The 19,956-nt window shown below is 35.0% G+C and overlaps 2 protein-coding genes across 2 annotated transcripts in view; both read left to right on the plus strand.

Annotated features, from left to right (window-relative positions):
• Window positions 1–19,956, plus strand: part of LOC7477749 (putative receptor protein kinase ZmPK1) — a 65,116-nt gene that overhangs the window by 39,351 nt on the left and 5,809 nt on the right.
• On the plus strand, window positions 1,081–4,406 carry LOC18104265 (uncharacterized). Its single transcript, XM_052446560.1, has 3 exons — window positions 1,081–1,167; window positions 2,168–2,345; window positions 2,493–4,406. The coding sequence occupies exon 3, from the start codon at window positions 3,076–3,078 to the stop codon at window positions 4,204–4,206; it is 1,131 nt and encodes a 376-aa protein (XP_052302520.1). The 5' UTR covers window positions 1,081–1,167; window positions 2,168–2,345; window positions 2,493–3,075; the 3' UTR covers window positions 4,207–4,406.

Below are 19,956 nucleotides of genomic sequence, written 5' to 3' on the forward strand. Positions count from 1 at the left end.
GTGTCAACTTTTCATTAGCTAAGAAATATATGAAGACTCATTTATTTTCCATGTCATTTATTTTAATTTTATTTTATCTTTTCTTTTAAAGAATAAAATAACACATGGCGAAATTTAATTGGTAGAAAATTTGTGTTTCTACAGATGCCCCCTCGAGACAAGTTCACTTACTTTTGAAACAAGTGGGCATGTCTCGAAAAATATGGCTGAGAGGGTTTTATATTTCCGACTAAAATTTAATTTGATCATATTAGATTTTCACAACAAGCAGATAAATTTTATTGTGAAAATAAAATAAAATAATTAAAATTAAAAATTTATGGATCAATATTGATTGAGATTTATCAAATCAAATGATAGAATATTCAGTTACAATACCTCATATGAAACTGTTGCATATTCAGGACCAAATAAAATTTATCTTTATACCCGAATAGCAACCCAACACTTTGACCGGGCTGCAGGAATTTTTTGTTGTTGTTTTGTTTTTAACTGGAAGTGGTCACTGTAACATCTTGTTTTAAAGATCTCGTTGTTCTGAATCCAATGACGCAATCCGTTTGTGATTCCGAGTAGCGGTTAATGAATTATCACATATTAAAGATTTTGATTCATATTCTGTTTCTTCTCTTGATATGCGTGCACTCATTGTTTGATGAATTATTTGCTTCATTCCCCTTTAAATGTTCTTTCCTTTATAATTCCTTGTATTCTTAACCGATTGAGAGCAAAGACTAATCAGATGCTTTTCAAGTTAGGAAAGATAGTTTGCCTTTTCAACAGTATAGGAAAACTTTGTCTTGGGTAGCATGTCATATCCTTTCTTTCCTGAATGAACTGCCGAAAGAGGGTAAATGAAGAGTGCAGAACCGAACAGGAATTATCGCTTTTTTCGCTATGACTTGAATAGGAAAAATTTGCAGAACTAAACCGGAATTATTGCTCTTGTTTCAGAAGAGGAAAAGCAACTTGCATAGCCGACCTTTCTATAACAGAATACGAGTTTTTTTTTCTTCTTTTGTAATCAGGCAACGGCCTATAGTGTGGCTATAAAAGGCCACTACATTGTCTTTCTTTTTTTGTGTCACCAACTTAGCAGTCCTTCTGTTCCTTCATTAACTGTGTAGCATCCACCTAGCAGCTCAACATCACCGACGGTCCTAGCAGGTATGCATAGCTCTTCAGTATTTGTTTTACAACTGCAAGTCTTTTTTTTTTTTTTATATGTATGCAGGACACAATTCTGAGTTTGTGCAGGTGAAATAAGCTTTAAACTTCTAACCAAAGCTCATGATGATAGTAATTTAAACTCTATTTTATAAATGCACTTGCATCATCTTCCTATTTTTGACCGCATGGAGAAAAGTGAAATTATGTATGGCCTAGAATAAAGCAAAAAGGGAAGCGACTGCTCAGCGAAATATTTCCAGCAATTTGCATAGTCTTAAGAGGTGACATGGAAAACTTGACAATCCGCAGTCCTCTATTCGTTGAATTACATAGTGACGTAGTGAAACTGCATTTGGCCATGTGTTATTTTATCTGCCATGGTCGAATTACATGGGGATGCAGGGATGGTGATTGCTCAGCGACTAGAAGGCAATCATTTTCTTTGTGTTGACAGTAAGGGTGAGCTCTGGATGCCGCAGCAACAACAACAATTTTTTTTTAACTTCACCTTAGCAGGCTCTGGAAAAGCTGTTTCACGACTGTCGTTATCTAGATGAAAGAACTCCTTTCAAAGCCTTGGAGCACTGCAGAGTTTCTTGATAGCACATCCAAAGAGATAGCTTGTACTGGAAGAGAACATATGGACGCCAAAATTATATTTGGAGGAGTTGTAGCAGCTTTCTTGTTGGGGTTTGCGGCATCCTGATTTTACTTCTATTTCAAAAATATATTTGGAGGAGTCGTAGCAGCTTTCTTGTTGGGGTTTGCGGCATCCTGATTTTACTTCTATTTCAAAAATATATTTGGAGGAGTCGTAGCAGCTTTCTTGTTGAGGAAGAGTGTTGACATGTGTGTGTTAACCAAAAGCAACCTTTTCTGCTTCTGCAACTGCATGATCGATGGCGAAAACTTGTTATTGAAATAGACTTGACTAAGCCTGATTGAGTTGTTGGTGAGCCCGCCTGTTTCCATTAATTAACATCTATTCTTATTGCAGGGTTGTAGGTTTCTTTGGGTGATCTGAATTCTCTTGCCGTAATACTTCACAAGCCTTGGTGCTTGACGAGTTGTTTCTTAAGGGTCACGGTTGCTGTTTTTTTAACACGTCATCAATTTTGGCAAGTCATAAATTTTTTTAATATTGGAGCATCACTTTTCTTTGGCTCTTGATCAAGGTAAGTCCTTATTCTCTCCCTTTTTTATCATTAGATTTTTTTCTTATGACATATAAATATCATGGGATTTATAATCTTGTTCCCCCTCTTTTCTTTCAAATATGCATCTAATTCAAGCATTTTTATATGTTTCTCTTTTCTTTTTAGATGGTGCTTTTCAGGAATTCTTCTTCTTCCACTAAAAGATTCTTAGTAATTGATGAGAAGTATCGTCAAACAAGCCTTCGCGTATATGAACCTGCCATTGGTCCATTTGCTAAGAAGTGGTCTTCCGAAAGCATCAAGCATTTGACTTCCTGGTCATTGGAGACTTCTTATGAACTTTATGGTTATGGTGGTTTGCCTCAATCAGTTTTACAACTTCAATACTCCTTTCCACATTCAACAACTTTTCTAGTTGATCTGCCGTCATTAGACTATCGTAAACGTGATGGAAATGCTACTTGCAAGGATTATTTCCCAATCTCTGATGCACTTGAGTATACTCCCAAGTATTGGGAATGGACAGAAGATATTTTGAAACATTACGAGCTAATCCTCAAGAGGGCACATATTCGAGACACTATTTTTGCATCCCTTTTTACATATGACTGGCAGATGAATTTTATCCTTTCTTTCTATAACCATTGAAATCCTGCTACTAACACGCTATCTACCCCGAATGACGAGGAGTCTGTATCCCTTTGGGAGTTAAAATCATGTAGCGGCCTTCCTATTTTTGGTACTTTTTATGATGAAGTCATCCCTTCTACTGATGAACTTAATGAAGAAAGGACGTTCTTTTCTTCCAAAGAGCTGTAAGTACCTGTTCATCGCCTTTCATAAAGAATGTCAGACCATTGATGGTAACCATGTAATGACCCTTCAAGATTGGGTAGATTTCTGGTTTCGAGATGACTTGAGATACAAGGTACCTTTTTCTGTGGGTAATTCTAGCGGATCAAATAAGACTACTTATCCATCTGGCTCAATTGACAAGTCTCGTCTTCATTCCAGCAAATTCATTCATCCTTTTAAAGAGCTTAATGTCCCTTTTCATATTCAAGATGAAGTTTATTTAGCGGCTTTTCTTTCATGCTGGCTATGCAAATTTGTATTTCCTAGCAAGGACGTTGATGTCATTCGTTTTAGTACTTTCAAAGTAGCATCCATGATGGCGGTTGGAAGGCAATTCTCTCTTGCGATACCAGTTCTAACAAGTATCTTCAAAGGTCTAAAGGAAGTCCAATTTGCATTAAGTGTGACCGCACGAGACATCCATTTTCCTATTCATTTTCTCAGTAGTTGGCTTGCAGAAAAATTTGGCACCCATCAAATAGCCATTAGCCCTGCCAAGTTAGTTGGGATGACAAAATATGCCGGCGTGGGGTCGACAAAACATTTCAATGAATCTCAAGCTAATGCTCTTTTCAGAGATCCGAAGAGAGTCATATTTCCTGCATTACTTCCCCTAGCCAAAGTTGTGATCTTGTGTGATGATGGCAACTTATCAGTCCTCAAGAGTGACTACTTTATGTGTATTCGATCCGGCTATTTGACTCTTCGTTATAATGATACTTTTATTATTGAGTCTTACTGTCCTGATAGATTCAGTAGACAATTTGGGTTTTGCCAGCATATTCCCCGTGACTTTGGAGGGAGAACTAGAGTTCCAACCTTGGAGGATGTATCCCAACTTTGGCATAGTTTTACCAAACTCAACACTCATTCTCAGTGCAAGCTTCCGTTGCCCCCAAATGATAAACTTCCTTTGGTGACTAAACGTTACATGGACTGGTGGACTCTGAAGTGGTCCAAAGTTTGTTCTCCAGAGATGAAGATCATTCTTAAAAGTCCTGCTAATGTTGCCATAGTATCTTGAAGGATAAAAAAAAAGAAGAATGACCCCCTCTTAACAAAAAAAAAACGATCTTCTCCTACTTATAAAAGAGACAAGCAAGCAGTTGATGTTGATTTAGGCAAGGAAGATGGTGCTCAAACATCTGCCCACATAAGGAGGACACCACTTGTGATTCCTAGTGTGAAGAGAGCGAGTACTGCAAAAGATCATCTCAATAAGAAATCCTCTAACTTCTCAGGGGCAAAGGAAAGAAGTGCATAATCCTTTTCTCCATAATTGGTAAATAAATACAAATACTTGTCCTTTTTTTGTGCCTTATTAATTCCCCCCCCCCTTTTTTATTGAGATGCTCATAAGGATATGCATGTAGCAGGAGAAGGAAGACAATTTTGAAGCAATCTTAAATGTATCTTATAGTATCAGACTTATTATCATAAAACATGCTTTAGTTAAGGAGTTATTGATACTACAAGTGCAAAATGATGATATAAAATCTTGATAAAAATGCACTTTTAAGTACTAATCACACCCCCAACCAGCTTATTACTAGTCACTAGTAATCAAAGCATTAAAATAGAAAACAAATTTGTAAATTCCACAAAGCAAGGCATTCATCATTCAACTTCCATTAATCTATCCAGATAAACAAACTCTCATTAAATTTATATATCTGCTCAATACCTCTTTACCAAGATATTAATAAACCTTTCTTTTGTGCTCAATATATCAACACATAGTTATGGGGCTTTACTTGGATGAAAATAGAATTTTGTTCTAATGTTTAAGGTTAACTTCCTTGGGTTGGGATTATTATCTCTCTTTTTTTAACTTTTTTTTCTTCTTTGTTCTTCTCTTTTTTTTCTTTTAATATATATACATATAACTTAAAACACAATGTATCTTTGACCCATGTAACGAGCTTTCGGCTAATGACTCCCAGACCAGTTGGTCTTAGAGCATTAGGTGTTGAGACACCCCTACGAGTTTAGTAACTCGGGTTGTAGATACTGATACATAGATAGTGCAATGTTTGATTCCTTTAAGCTTTTCTCCTTAACCCATGTAACAAGCTTTGGGCCAATAGCTCCCAAGTCAGTTGACTTTAGGGTATTAGGTGTTAAAACACCCCTTCAGGCTTAATTGCTTAGGTTATGGAGGCTACGAAACCAAACTTATCTACGTTTTTATTATCATCAAATTTTTTTGTTATTATTTATTTATTTATTTATTGCAAATTATATATCATCCCTTTCCCTTAGTTGTTACCTTTAACAAAAGAACATAAATAATGTAATAATCCAATAGGCAACCCACAATCATATGTTAAGGTGTGTGTGTGAAAATGAAGGTTTAAGAATACTTGTTAAATGAGTATATGAGCAGAATTAAGTGATAACAATGCGAGAGTTTGTAAACCTGAATATTTCAAGAAGTATTCTGATAGACCTTATTAAGAATGGTTACTAAGATGCGTCTCAAGAGTCATTTTAACAAAAGAACTCCTTTACTCTGCCATCCTAGTAACAACAGTTTAGCACATGCTTTATGAAATAGAAAACACATGCAGTTAGTTAATTTTTTTTTGGTCAACTACTACCCTTTCCCCCATTCAAAACGAGACATTGTCCTCAATGTCCTAAGGTAGAAAGATAGAGTATAGAAGACATCACCTGAAATAGCGAACACTGACAAACCTGAAACACACAACAAATATAAGAAATAACAAAACACAATAATAAAACCAAAAGACACAAAGTTTTTACAAACGAAGGCTCAAATCCAATCTAAGCTTTTTACGGCTTTCCTTAGTTGACCAATTTATACGACTCATGGCGGGATCAATTACAGGGATGAAAGATTGTAGTTGGTCAATCAATTGTTCAGCAGCAACAGCAGAGATTATGATTTGTCGTGCCGAAGATGTTAGAAAATTCTGTTCCACAGCATTATCAAGAAAAGACAACAAATTAGCATAAAAACCATTAACATTTAGCAAGCCTATAGGGTTATGGTGAATGTGAAGTTGGGCCCAAGAGGAAATATGAAAGATCTTTTCCAATGTGCCCAGACCACCTGGTAAGGCAATGAAGGCGTTAGCATGGTTAAACATTGCATTCATTCGATCAAACATTGTGGAGACCTATAGTTCCTCTCCAATTGTTTTCCCAATGATGTGCCCTTTTGCTAAAGCTTTGGGGACGACCCCCAAAACTTAACTACCTCCTAAAAATACAGCTATTGACACCCCCCATTAACCCAAGGCTACCTCCCCCATATACTAAATGAATCTTTCTCTCAGCTAGTACTTGACCAAGATGATTTGCTGATTCTAAAAACGCTATTTCCTTCCCAGGACTGGATCCATCAGAAACACAAATATTTTTTATGTGATAACTTGAGGGACCTGCCATTTCCACACACTTTTATATTTGTCTAATGTAAGGGTTGAGTGGAAATGAGGGGAAGGAAGAGAAGATTTTATAGATGGGAAATTGAAAATGCAATCATATCACCTATATGTAGGCCAGCTGGAGTCTCACACACACACTCTCTCTCTCTCTTTATGTATTTATTTATTTATTTATTTTGAAAAAGAATGTGTATGTACAGGCAGTTGTGATTGTGGCTCACATCTTCCCTTGGTTTTACGTCCAAGAACGGCTTAAACGCCCTTTCTAGGTCGGGGATAGGCTTCCCATCCAGTTTTCTTAAAAACTGGCAAACAAGGTCTTTTTTAGTCAGATTCCCAAGACTATGTCGAGCATGTTCTTTATGGAATTATGGCCATAAATCATGAATTGCACGATGCACATCTCCACTAGGATGCGTCTCAAAAGTCAATAAAAGATTATCTAAAGACCCTTTACTCAGGCCATCCTTAATGAATTGTATTTTATCTTCACGGTTTATAGATACCATTCCTAAAGAATGACATGTTGCATTACAAGTCCATCTGGCACATCTGTGAAAGACTTTCAGTCGTTTTGCACGACGTTTCTTTGCAAAAGTGCTTTTACCTGTTCCAGGCATGTGTGAAATGAAAGAATTGGAGGACTCACCTGATAATCGGACCTTCGCTTCAATCAACCAGCGAATATCTTCAGGAATTCCATGATTCATTAACAATCTCAATCTTGCACATCTAGCACGGTAAATTTTAGTAATCGCATTCTGAGGCAGAGCGGGAAAATACTTTTTCAATTTTTCAAGAGTGGTGTTCATTTTCAAATGAGAATTGGAAGAGAGATTCAAAGAAAGGAGAAAGAGCAAAGAATTGCACAAATATATACACAGATATTAGTTATTATGGAAAACTGAAAGAATCGACTTAAGTCACGGAGTACCGTTATCCGCCATTTGACTGGGGGTGAGAGAAACTAACAAAACACAAAACAATGTGAGAAAAAGAATTAATCTTTATATACTGGATCACTCAATTCAATAGAGTCATTTTCAACTGAAAAATTGTCAAAGTAAACTTTCAAACGATGTCCATTTACCTTGAAAACATTGTCATTCTTTGGATTCTCGATATCACAAGCCCCATATGGATACACATGTTTCACAATGAAAGGACCACTCCATCTTGATCTTAGTTTTCCAGGAAATAAATGGAGTCGAGAATTATAAAGCAAGACTTTTTGACCAACATTAAATGTTTTTCTCAGCATTTTCTTGTCATGAAACTCTTTGATTCTTGCTTTATGAATTCTTGAATTTTCATATGCATCATTTCTTATTTCCTCAAGCTCATTTACTTGTAATTTTTGCAGTTGACTAGCATCATCAAGGTTTGAATTGAAAGCTTTAATAGCCCAATAAGTTTTATGTTCAAGTTCCACAAGCAAGTGACAAGGTTTTCCATAGACTAGTCTATAAGGTGACATACCTAATGATGTTTTATAAGCAGTTTGATAAGCCCAAAGTGCATCAAGTCTTAAGGACTAGTCTTTCCTATTAGAGTTCACTGTTTTCTCCAAGATTTGTTTGATCTCCCTATTAGCAAGCTCTACCTGTCCACTTGTCTGAGGGTGATAAGGAGTGGTAACTTTGTGTGTGATTCCATATTTCTTCATTAAAGACTCAAATGGCTTGTTGCAGAAATGTGTTCCACCATCACTTATCATGGCTCGAGGGATTCCAAATCGACTCAAAATATTTTCTTTCAAGAATTTTATCACTGTTTTGTGATCATTGTTTCGACTTGGAATTGCTTCTATCCATTTTGAAACATAATCTACTGTGACTAATATGTACACGAAACCAAATGATGAAGGAAATGGACCCATAAAATCTATACCCCAACAGTCAAAGATCTCAATGACAAGAATAGGATTTAAAGGCATCATGTGATGTTTTGAAATAGATCCCAACTTTTGACAGTTTTCACAAGTCTTGCAGAATGCATGTGAGAGTTTGAACATAGTGGGCTAGTAAAATCCACATTGTAAGATTTTTGCAGTTGTCTTTCTTGATGAGAAATGGCCCCTACATGCTTCAGAATGACAAAATTTAATGACACTACTTACCTCATTGTCAGGAATGCATCTTTGAAATATTTGATCAGGACAATATTTGAATAAATAAGGGTCATCCCAATAAAAGTTCTTCACTTCGTTCAAGAACTTTCTTTTGTCATGGGTACTCCAATGAGCTGGCAATTGTCCTGAAATAAGAAAATTAACAATATTAGCAAACCAAGGCAATGTAGAGACAGAAAGTAAAGATTCATCAGAAAAGTAGTCATTGATTGGTGTGATGTCAGATTTGGAATCTGTTGTCAATCATGACAAATGATCTGCGACAACCTTTTCGGTGCCTTTCTTGTCTTTGATTGTGATATTAAATTCTTGAAGTAACAAAATCCACCGCACCAATCTAGCCTTAGAATCTTTCTTAGAAAGAAGATATTTCAATGCTGCATGATCACTAAAAACAACAACAGGTGAGCCAACAAGATAAGACTTGAATTTTTCACATGCAAATATTACTACAAGTAATTCTTTTTCAGTGGTGGTGTAATTCATTTGAGCACTATTTAAATTTTACTTGCATAGTAAATCACATAAGGTTTCTTATCTTTTCTTTGTCCCAAGACAGCACCCACAGTATAATCACTAGCGTCACACATTATTTCAAAAGGTAAAGACCAATCAAGAGGTTGAATGACAGGAGCGGAAGTAAGCAAGTTTTTAAGTTTAACAAAGGCTTCTTCACAATGTTCAGTACATTAAAAAATATTATCCTTTGTTAGAAGGTTACTTAAGGGCTTAGATATCACACTAAAATCTTTGATGAACCTTTATAAAAACCAGCATGTCCTAAGAATGATCTAACATCTTTAACAGATTTTGGTGTTGGCAAGTTAGCAATTAACTCGATTTTAGATTTGTCAACCTCAATTCCTTTCGATGAAACAATGTGACGAAGTACAAGATTCTTCTCTTCACACCTGCTCAAAACCTTTTCTAAGTTAGTCAAACAATCATCAAATGAATCATCAAAAACAGAAAAATCATCCATAAAAATTTCAAGAAAACGTTCAACCATATCACTAAATATACTGAGCATGCATCTTTGAAATGTCGTTGGTGCATTACATAATCCAAAAGGCATCCTTCGATATGCAAAAGTACCAAATGGACATGTGAAAGTAGTCTTCTCTTGATCTTCCAATGCAATTTCAATTTGGTTATAACCTGAATTGCCATCTAGCAAACAATAAAATTCATGACCTGCAACTCTTTCTAGGATTTGATCCATGAAATGTAAAGAAAAATGATCGTTTCTAGTCATTGAATTAAGTTTCCTATAGTCAATGCATATGCGCCAACCAGTAATAGTCCTAGTTGGAATTAACTCATTTGTTATCACAGTGACTCCAGACTTCTTGGGTACAACTTGGGTAGGACTTACCCATTTGCTGTCAGAAATAGGATAAATGATTCCATTATCTAGAAGCTTAATGACTTCATTTTTCACTACTTCTTTCATATTAGGATTAAGCCTTCGTTGCATTTCTCTAGAGGGTTTAGCATTTTCCTCCAAATAAATCATGTGTGTGCAAATCAAAGGACTAATTCCTTTTATGTCAGCTATGGTCCATCCTAATGCATTTTTGTGCATTTTCAGAGTTTATAATAACTTACCTTCTTGATGTGCATTAAGTTTGGAAGAGATTATTACCGGAAAAGTTTCATTTTCTCCCAAAAATGAGTATTTGAGATTGAATGGTATCGGCTTCAAATCCGGTTTTGGTGGTTGAACACTTGAAGGTATGGACTCAATTGATCGTGGTGGCAATTCCTCAATTTTCGGTCTCCAACTATTTGTCTTTGATTCTTCCTGAAAATAAACCATTTGCAAATCATTAGATTCATCAATCTCAATTTCACTGGAAGTGGTTTGAAATTGGTCATGAACTAATTTTTCAGTAAAGTCCACTTCCTGTAAATCATTATCATCTCCAGGTTGCTTGCAAATGTTGAAAATATTCATCTCCAATGTCATGTTTTCAAAAGATAGTTTCATCAGTCCATTCCTACAATTAATCAATGCATTAGAAGTTGCAAGAAATGGATGCCCTAAAATAACAGGAAATGAATTACATGCTTCAACAGGTTGTGTATCCAAGACAATAAAATCCACAGGATAAATGCATTTATCAACTTGTACTAACACATCTTCAACTATTCCTCTAGGCACATTTACAGATGTATCGGCAAGTAAAAGAGTTACAGAAGTTGGTTTTAACTCACCTAGATTGAGACTTTGAAAACTGAATATGGAAGTAAATTCACACTAGCTCCAAGATCAAGTAAAGCTCTTTCAATTTTATGTTCTCCAATAAAGTATGAAATTGTAGGACAACCAGGGTCTTTATATTTCAAAGCATTATTGTTTTGAAGAATGGCACTTACTTGTTCGGCTAAAAAGGCTTTCTTTTTCACATTCAGTTTTCTCTTCACAGTGCACAGATCTTTCAAAAATTTAGCATAAGAAAGAACCTGTTTAATAGCATCCAACAAAGGTATATTGATCCTTACCTCTTTGAAAGTTTCAAAGATTTCAGAGTTGTGATTGACTTTCCTTTGTTTGGTCATGGCATGAGGAAATGGAAGTGCTGGCGGGGAATCAGTCTTTTCTTCGCAATGTTCAGATTCAACCCCTTCCTTACCCTCAGAGATTGACTCATCATCTTTCTCACAAGGTTCAAGAATGGGTTTTTCAATAACCTTACCACTGCGAAGAGTGATGACTGATTTGGCTTGATCCATGTGTTGGCTTCCAGAACTACTTGCATTCACATTGTATTGCCCCTTGGGATTTTGTTGTGGTTGAGATGGAAACTTACCTTTCTCTTGGAAACTGAGAGCAGATGTCAATTTTGCAAGAGTATCTTTAAAATCTATCATGCTTTGAGCAAGTTGAGTATTGATTGTCTCTTGCTTTTCAATGAATGCATGCAATGTTTCCTCAAGATTTCTTCTAGGAGGTGGAGCATAAGGAGGTGCATATCCATGAGAATTTTGGAAATTATGGTATGCTTGAAATGGTGGCTGTGAAGTTTGTGCATTATTGTTATCACTCTTCCAATTGAAATTTGAGTGATTTCTCCAACCAGGGTTGTATATTTGCGAGTATGGGTTATGATTGGGCCTTTGGAAACTGTTTAAAGCATGGGCTTGTTCATGGAGACATTCCTTAAAAGAAGGCAAAGTTGGACAGTCATTGGTTGAATGTTCATTGGTTTCACAGATTTGACACACAATGTCTTGAACAGATTTTAATTGACCTCTCTTTTTCAATTCTAGTGCTTCGACTTTTCTAGCTAAAGATGCAAACTTGGCTTGGAGGTCATGATCTTCCCTAAGGTTGTACATACCTCCACTAGATGTATGATGTTGGGTTTTACTTGGTGCCTTATAAATGCCTGTAGTGTCCCAATTTTATGCATTTTCAGCTAGCAAGTCTAGGTACTCCATTGCTTCATTGGGGTTTTTATCCTCAAAAGTTCCATTGCACATCAATTCAACAATTTGCCTATCTCTAGGAGTTAACCATTCATAAAAATGTGAAACCAACCTCCATGTTTCAAAACCATGATGAGGGCAAGTATTAAGCAAGTCTCGATACCTATCCTAACATTGTTAAAATGTTTCTCCTGGTTTTTGAGTGAAAGTAATGATTTGTCTTTTGAAAGAGTTTGTTTTGTGAGACGGAAAAAAACTTCTTTAAAAATTGTTGTTGCATTTCATTCCAAGCACGAAAGATTCAGGTCTCAAATTTTATAGTCATGTTTTAGCTTTATCTTTTAATGAAAAAGGAAAAAGCTTTAATCTAATGGTGTTGATACTACAATTTGAGTCATTATAGGTGTTACAGACCTCCTCAAATTCCCTTAAATGCAAGTATGGATTTTCTAAATCTAAGCCATGAAAAGAAGATAAAAGTTGAATAATGCCTGGCTTAAAATTAAAATGAGATGCATCAGGGGGAAAAACTATGCATGAGGGTGCACTTGTTCTTGTGGGATTCATGTGGTCTCTAAATGTTCTAACCCGAATATTCTCATTATTCTCATTATGAAGCGATTGGTTATCTTCTTCGGCCATATTTTCTGAAAATGATGAGGATACCCTACAAAGTCTATCACTTAATGTACGTGACCACACTCTCATTCACGTGTAAAAAGAGAATAAAAAGAAAAAGAAACAAAACAAAAAATAAACAAAGTTAGATACAAGAAAAGTGAAAAGAGAAAATAAAATAAATACCATAATTTGTACAAGAATTTACCTTCTCGGCAACGGCGCCAAAAACTTGACACGACCAAAAGATTGATGTCTTCTCCCAAGTGCAGGAGTGTCGAAGTAATAAATAATCCGGCAAGACCGGGGTCGAACCATAGGGAGGTTAATTGTATAAATTATAAACAACAATAATACAACAACAATAGTAACAATAATAATAATAATAATAATAATAATAATAATACTAGTAGTAGTAATAATATTAATAATAGTAATAGTAATAGTAATAGTAATAGTAATAATAATAATAATAATACCAATAGTAATAGTAATAGTAGTAGTAGTAATAATAATATCAATAATACTATTAATAATGATAATAATAAAGATGAAGAAGAAGAAGAAGTTGATGAGAACTTTGAGATGGAAGATTAATGTAAGGATTAAACAATGATAACAACAAATGTCAAGGTTAGAGGATCCACTAATGGTATTTCAAACAAGTATAGTATAAACTTTTATTATGCAATTGGAAACCACACACAAAGGAGGTTCCAATCAGATGATAAATTGTTAACATGATTACATTAGTTATCTTATTCGAATAATGCTAATACTTGTAAATGTTGTCAGGCATTCATGATTATAACTTATGTTAACAACAAATCAAGTTCCTTTCATAGCTCAGGTGTCGGTTATACCATACAGTATGGGCTATGAAAGTGCCAAGTATTTGTTGTACCAAGTGTTATACAACATAAATCTAGATTAACCATTTAACATGCAAAGTATTAAAAGTGAACAAGATAACAAATATAAAGCATGTTAGTATCCAACATTAAGGTCCATGTTAAGTTTATATTATACTTATTCTTACACCATTAGTGTACCCTTTTCACCTTGACATAATTAACTTAGCTAAACATAATGAAAGAAAGAAACATAAATAAACAAGGTAAGAACATAAATGAGAAAGAAGTTAACTAAGTAAACAAAAGGAAATGAAAGGCATAAAAAAAAGATTAATATAAACAAAACTTAAGTATTACAAAATAGAGAGAGCAAGAGCATGATCTTGATCTGAACACCAAGATGCCTAAATACATGGCAAATGCCTCCTTTTATAGGCCAAAATTCAGAACTATTGATTTGTTGACTAATTGATGAGTGGGTGGCCACATCTTGACTTGGTGACAATTCTTATCTTCTTGTCTGCCAAAAACGTCATTGATAACATCATAATTTGAACAGACTTAAATCATGAAAGTTCTAGGACATTGTCTCATCTTTCCAGGGTAAAATATTGAGATCATTTGGACTTCTAGAACTCGAGATATGGGCTGAAAACTGAACAGTGTCTGGGCTGCAGGACAGATTCGGACTTCTTCGTTGTTGCTATAATGTGGACTTGAAAACAGCCTTGTTAAATCTTGGACTCCTCATGAAAGTTGTAGGCCTATGTCTTACCTTTCCATCCATATATAGTAGACCTAAATCCGAGATCTACAACTCCAGATATGACCTGATTACCGAATAATGTTCCAGTTTGGACTGCACCAACATCTCTTTTCTAAGTTTGGCCATCTCTTTGTCCTTTCAATTTCAGTACTTCAACTCATCAATCAACTCTTTCATTTATGTGATAGGCCTGCATTTAAGATGAACATTTACCATAAATTAAAGGTATCTTATATTATTAGATATGTTATTATAAAACATGCTTTAGTTAAGGAGTTATTGATACTTCAAGTGCAAAATGATGATATAGAACCTTGATAAAAATGCATTTTTAAGTACTAATCACTTATGATATATCGAGGAAACAAAATTTTGTTATTAGGGCGGCTTTGATGTGGACTATCAATGATTTTCCAGCTTATGGAATGCTTTTTAGATGGAGTACGCATGGAAAACTAGCATGTCCATATTGCATGGAAAACAATAAGGCATTCACGCTAACAAACAGAGGTAAAACTTTTTTTTTACTATCACCGTCGTTTCTTGCCACCAAATCACAGGTACAGAAAGAACAGAAAAGATTTCTTTGTTGGCAGAGTCGAAAAGGATGTTGCATCCCCATGTCTTTCTGGTGAAGAATTGCATGATGTTGTATCAGAGTACGGTGACATTGTGTTTGGTCTTCAATCAGGTAAGCAGAAGTTTCATGGTTTTGGTTTGACCCATAATTGGGTAAAGCGAAGTATCTTTTGGGAGCTTCCTTATTGAAAAACCAATCTGCTCCGCCATAACCTTGACGTCATGCACATTGAAAAAAACGTGTTTGAGAACATTTTTAACACCGTCATGGATGTGAAGGGGAAGACAAAGGACAACATCAAGGCTAGATTGGATATAACTTTGTTCTATAACCGTAAAAATTTGGAGTTGGTTTGTGATGAGTCACGAGTCGCAAAACCAAGAGCAAGCTTCGTGTTAGAGAAAAATGCACAACTATTAGTCTACAAATGGCTTAAGAGTCTGCGTTTTCCCGATGGACATGCCTCGAACATATCAAGGCTGGTTAATATGGAGGAATACAGATTGAATGGAATGAAGAGTCATGACTGCCACGTGTTTATGCAAACACTCATCTCATTAGTTTTTCATGATTTGTTGCCAAAGGGGATATGGGATGCACTCACGGAGATCAGTCATTTCTTTAGAGATATATGTTCCAACAATTCAATGTCAAGAAAAAGGTTAAGAACAAGGCGCATGTTGAGGCTTCGATATGTGAGGCTTATATTGTTGAGGAGATCTCAACATTTATCTTGTACTATTTCGAACCTCTTCTGAGAACGAGAATCAATCGCGTTCCACGGCATGATGATGGCGGTGAAGTGCCTTCTAGTGGGAACTTGTCAATATTCTCCAATCCTGGACGACCCACACCTAAAAATATCGTAAGAGGAAGATATTTGTCGGAAATAGAGTTCAAACAAGCACACAATTATATTCTATTTAATTGTGATGAGCTGAGACCTTTTATTCAGGAAGTATATATATGTGTACTACTAATTAAATTTTTTAAATAATATATTGTTTATATATTGTAATATCATACACTCATTATCACTTGTAGGCAACATCGACAATATTTGTTGTCCAATAACTCACAGCTGACCGAATCCCAAGTCTTTCAATTACAAGATGAACAATTTGTCATGTGGTTCAGAACACATGTAAGTACTATCACAAACTCATTATCACTTGCAAAATTACTGTATGCATGTCATTACGAAATTCTTGTTTACTGTTCATTGATGTATATTACACACTAGATTTATCAAATAGGAAGGAGTGATGCGAAGTCATTGTCTTCACTAAGCCTAGGCCCGGAAAGAAAAGTTAATTGCTACAACGAGTATTTTGTCAATGGATATGTGTTCCATACTGAAAAATACGGGCATGGAAGAAAGACATACAACAATGGTGTTTGTGTTAAGGGATCTACTAGTAGTAAGTTAGAAGTTGACTACTATGGTAGATTAGAAGATGTCGTCGAACTGCAATATCATAGCGAGCAGAATATAGTGTTTTTATTCAAATGCTATTGGTATGACACGACTGACAGAGGAATCAGAGTCGATCCGCACTATGGTCTGGTCGAAATCAACTCAAAAGCTAGACTTTGCAACATAAACGATGTCTTTATTTTCGCAAAGCAATGTCAACAAGTTTATTACAGATACGCCCCTTCCTTTATAAACGATCGATCAAGAGTTCATTGGTTATCCGTTTTAAAAATGAAACCCAGGGATCGTGTTGAGATTGTTCAGGATGAGAACGAAGACACAAGTGTGCAAGATGAAGTCTTTTAAGTTAGGGAGTTGGTTGAACTATATCGAGTTGCTCCTTCGATTGACTTGGAAGAAAATTCAAATTTTCGTGTTTTTTATGATAGTCTTGTTGATGTTGACGCAGAGGAGTTGAATGTTGTTTTGAGCTCTAGCGAACAAGCAAATATCGATGAAGATGATGATATCCATATTGAAGATTGTGATGAAGGTGATGACTATTCAATTGACGACAAAGAAGAAGAAAATTATGACTAACTATCAGAATGAAGCCATGTGTAAAACATTTTTTCATGTAATATATATTATGGATGATATATTTTGTAACACAAAATATTTATTTTATAAGTTTGTATTGTTTAAGCACTATTGTTATTGTTTTGTGCGATGGATAGTTTATCATTTAAGTGTTTGCAGGAAGGTAAATAGGCAATACAAACATCAACTTTCTTGTACAATGCATTATCACCAACGTCCATACCGATGGACTCATGTCCGTCGGTATTTCACAGAGAGTTGAAAAATATTTACTGGAAATGCCACAATCACTGATGACTTTGCAGACGGACTACTGTCCGTCAGTATCTCACAAAGAGTTGAAAAATATTTACTGGAAATGCCACAATCACCAATAATTTTACAGAGGGACTACCGTCCGTCGGCATTTCACAGAGAGTTGAAAAAATATTACTAGAAATGCCACAATCATCGACGACGTTGTGGACGGATTCCAGTTCGTCGGTATGTTGTCGGCGGGTCAAAATTACTGACAAAATCACCGACGGATGATTCAAATTTCAAAGGGCGGGGCATTAAATGCATCTCTGACCGCGTCAGTTTGCTGAAGGAATTACCAATGGACTGCAAAAAATATGGAGGGTAATTAAAAATGATGCTGCGAAATTCAAAAGTTACCAACGGATTTTCAAAACATCACCGACAAAATAATTTAAAATAGTATTTTTTTTAATGTCCGTCGGTGAAGCCGTCGGTAAAACTGCGCTATAAATCCCAACGACCGCCCCTTCAGTTTATTTTTTCATCTGCTCTGTTATTCCCCTTTCATTTTTTATTTTTTTCCTCTCATTTCCTTCAAGACTTTTGTTTGTTTCGCTTGTAATCTCTACTTGAATCTTCATCAAATTAAAAGGTATGTGTTTCCTCTGCTTCATTTTACTTTAAGATTTTTTTTCCTTTGTTTTAGTTATTGTTATTTTTGTTATGTTTTTTGTTTTGGTGTATTTTTATAATGTAGATAAAGTCTTGAAATAAACACATTATTAAGGTAAGCATATTTCATTCCTAAAGCCTATAGTTTTTTTTTAAAAAAAAAATTTGAATATATTTTATTGTTTGTATTGCCATAATAATTGAATAATTTGTTGAATTGTAATTGTTAATGTTGAATTTACCTTGTAATTACTAATTGAATATGTTGGAATAAATTTAATTGTTTTCTCTCAATTTTACTCTATTATTGCATGATTTGTGTTTAATTATGTCCATTAATTTTAATTGTTAGTCTAGAGTTTTTTTTTTTTGAATTTATTGGCAATATTTTATTGTTTGTATTGCCATAATAATTGAATAATTTGTTGAATTGTAATTGTTAATGTTGAATTTACCTTGTAATTAGTAATTGAATATGTTGGAATAAATTTAATTATTTTCTCTCAATTTTACTCTATTATTGCATGATTTGTGTTTAATTATTTCCATTAATTTTAATTGTTAGTCTAGAGTTTTTTTTTTAATTTATTGAATATATTTTATTGTTTGTATTTCCATAATAATTGAATAATTTGTAGAATTTTAATTGTTATTGTTGAATTTACCTTGTAATTAGTATGAATGTTATTTGTATAGATGTTATGTTATCTTATATACAAGATTAGTATATATATTGGTTGTGGCTATTATCAATATTTGCAGGTTTGAAAAGTTTGGGTAGTCTCTATAGGGGAGGTGCTGCCGAATTTTTTTAACATTCGAATTTAATTATATAATTATTTGTATAAAATTGTGTAGATGCGTAGAACGAAATCCACAGCTCGTCGCTCACGTATGGTTGCAGCTAGTTCTTCTAGCAGCGAGGATGACATATCCTTAGGTGCCTGTCAAGAAGAGGCACCTGCGCCGTCAACTGATGCTGCCCCTTCCAGCGCGGTTTCACAGTGCAGAGGCGGCGTGCCTTTGCAGCGGAATCAATTCACCTGCAAGGACGAGGCACAGTGGAAGGATGAGCTTTCAATGTAAGTTTATTAAGGTTTTAGTTTTTTTTTTTAATTATAACATAATTTATGAACAACTAATCAATATTTCATTAATTTAATTTATTTTCAGGTTCACAAACATTGAGGCCGCTCGAGTAATACCATCAGTGTTTAAATTGTCGATGGAGATTCCATTATTTCAATAGAGTCAAGTATCCAGACATCCTGAATGGATACCTCAAACGATGCATGGTTTGACAGATTTGAGGTTGGTGTTAATTTCTAATTTCTAGCTTATTTCTAATAAATTATTAATATAATTGTAAATAAATTATTATTTTTATTTAAAATTAATTATTTATACATAGGAAAAATTCGATTGGGACAATGTGCATGACACTGTTGTGAGGAGGGTGTGGGAAAATCACGCGGCAACTAAGTAACATCGAAAACAATACAAGATTTTTTAGAAAAAAATTTATGTTTCAAAATCTAATTTCTCACTATGGAAGTAGGTTGCATGATTTTTGGTATGAAGCACAAAAAAAGGCAAAAAAAACTGCAAGAGATTAGGGTCTCCAAGGCTGGAACGACGTGGCGGTTTTGAGGGATTTCAAACCGCTATACATCCCGATAGATATATGGCCGTAATATCTTGAGCATGTGATATCTGAGCGGTTCACACGAAGCTCACAGTCCAGTGCTGGCAACCGGAATCGGCCAATTCATGGCTCGGTGACAACGCACACCGGCGGCTCCCTTCCGTTTGTTGCACATGCGAAACAGATGGTAAGATTAATTTAAATGAAATATATCATTAAATAATTTGTTGTTACTTAATTAATTTTTGTCAACAGGCTACGTCTCTTGGACGTGAGCCGAGCCCAATGGAGTTATTTGTTGACACGCACGTACTCAACACTTTGTGGTATGTTTGTTCAATCATTTTATTTCGTAAGATATTATTTTTATTGAATTGAATATGATGATTTCTTTTTTCATTTTCAG

The sequence above is a fragment of the Populus trichocarpa genome, chromosome 13, assembly GCF_000002775.5.
Source record: "Populus trichocarpa isolate Nisqually-1 chromosome 13, P.trichocarpa_v4.1, whole genome shotgun sequence".
In the NCBI taxonomy this organism is placed as follows: domain Eukaryota; kingdom Viridiplantae; phylum Streptophyta; class Magnoliopsida; order Malpighiales; family Salicaceae; genus Populus; species Populus trichocarpa.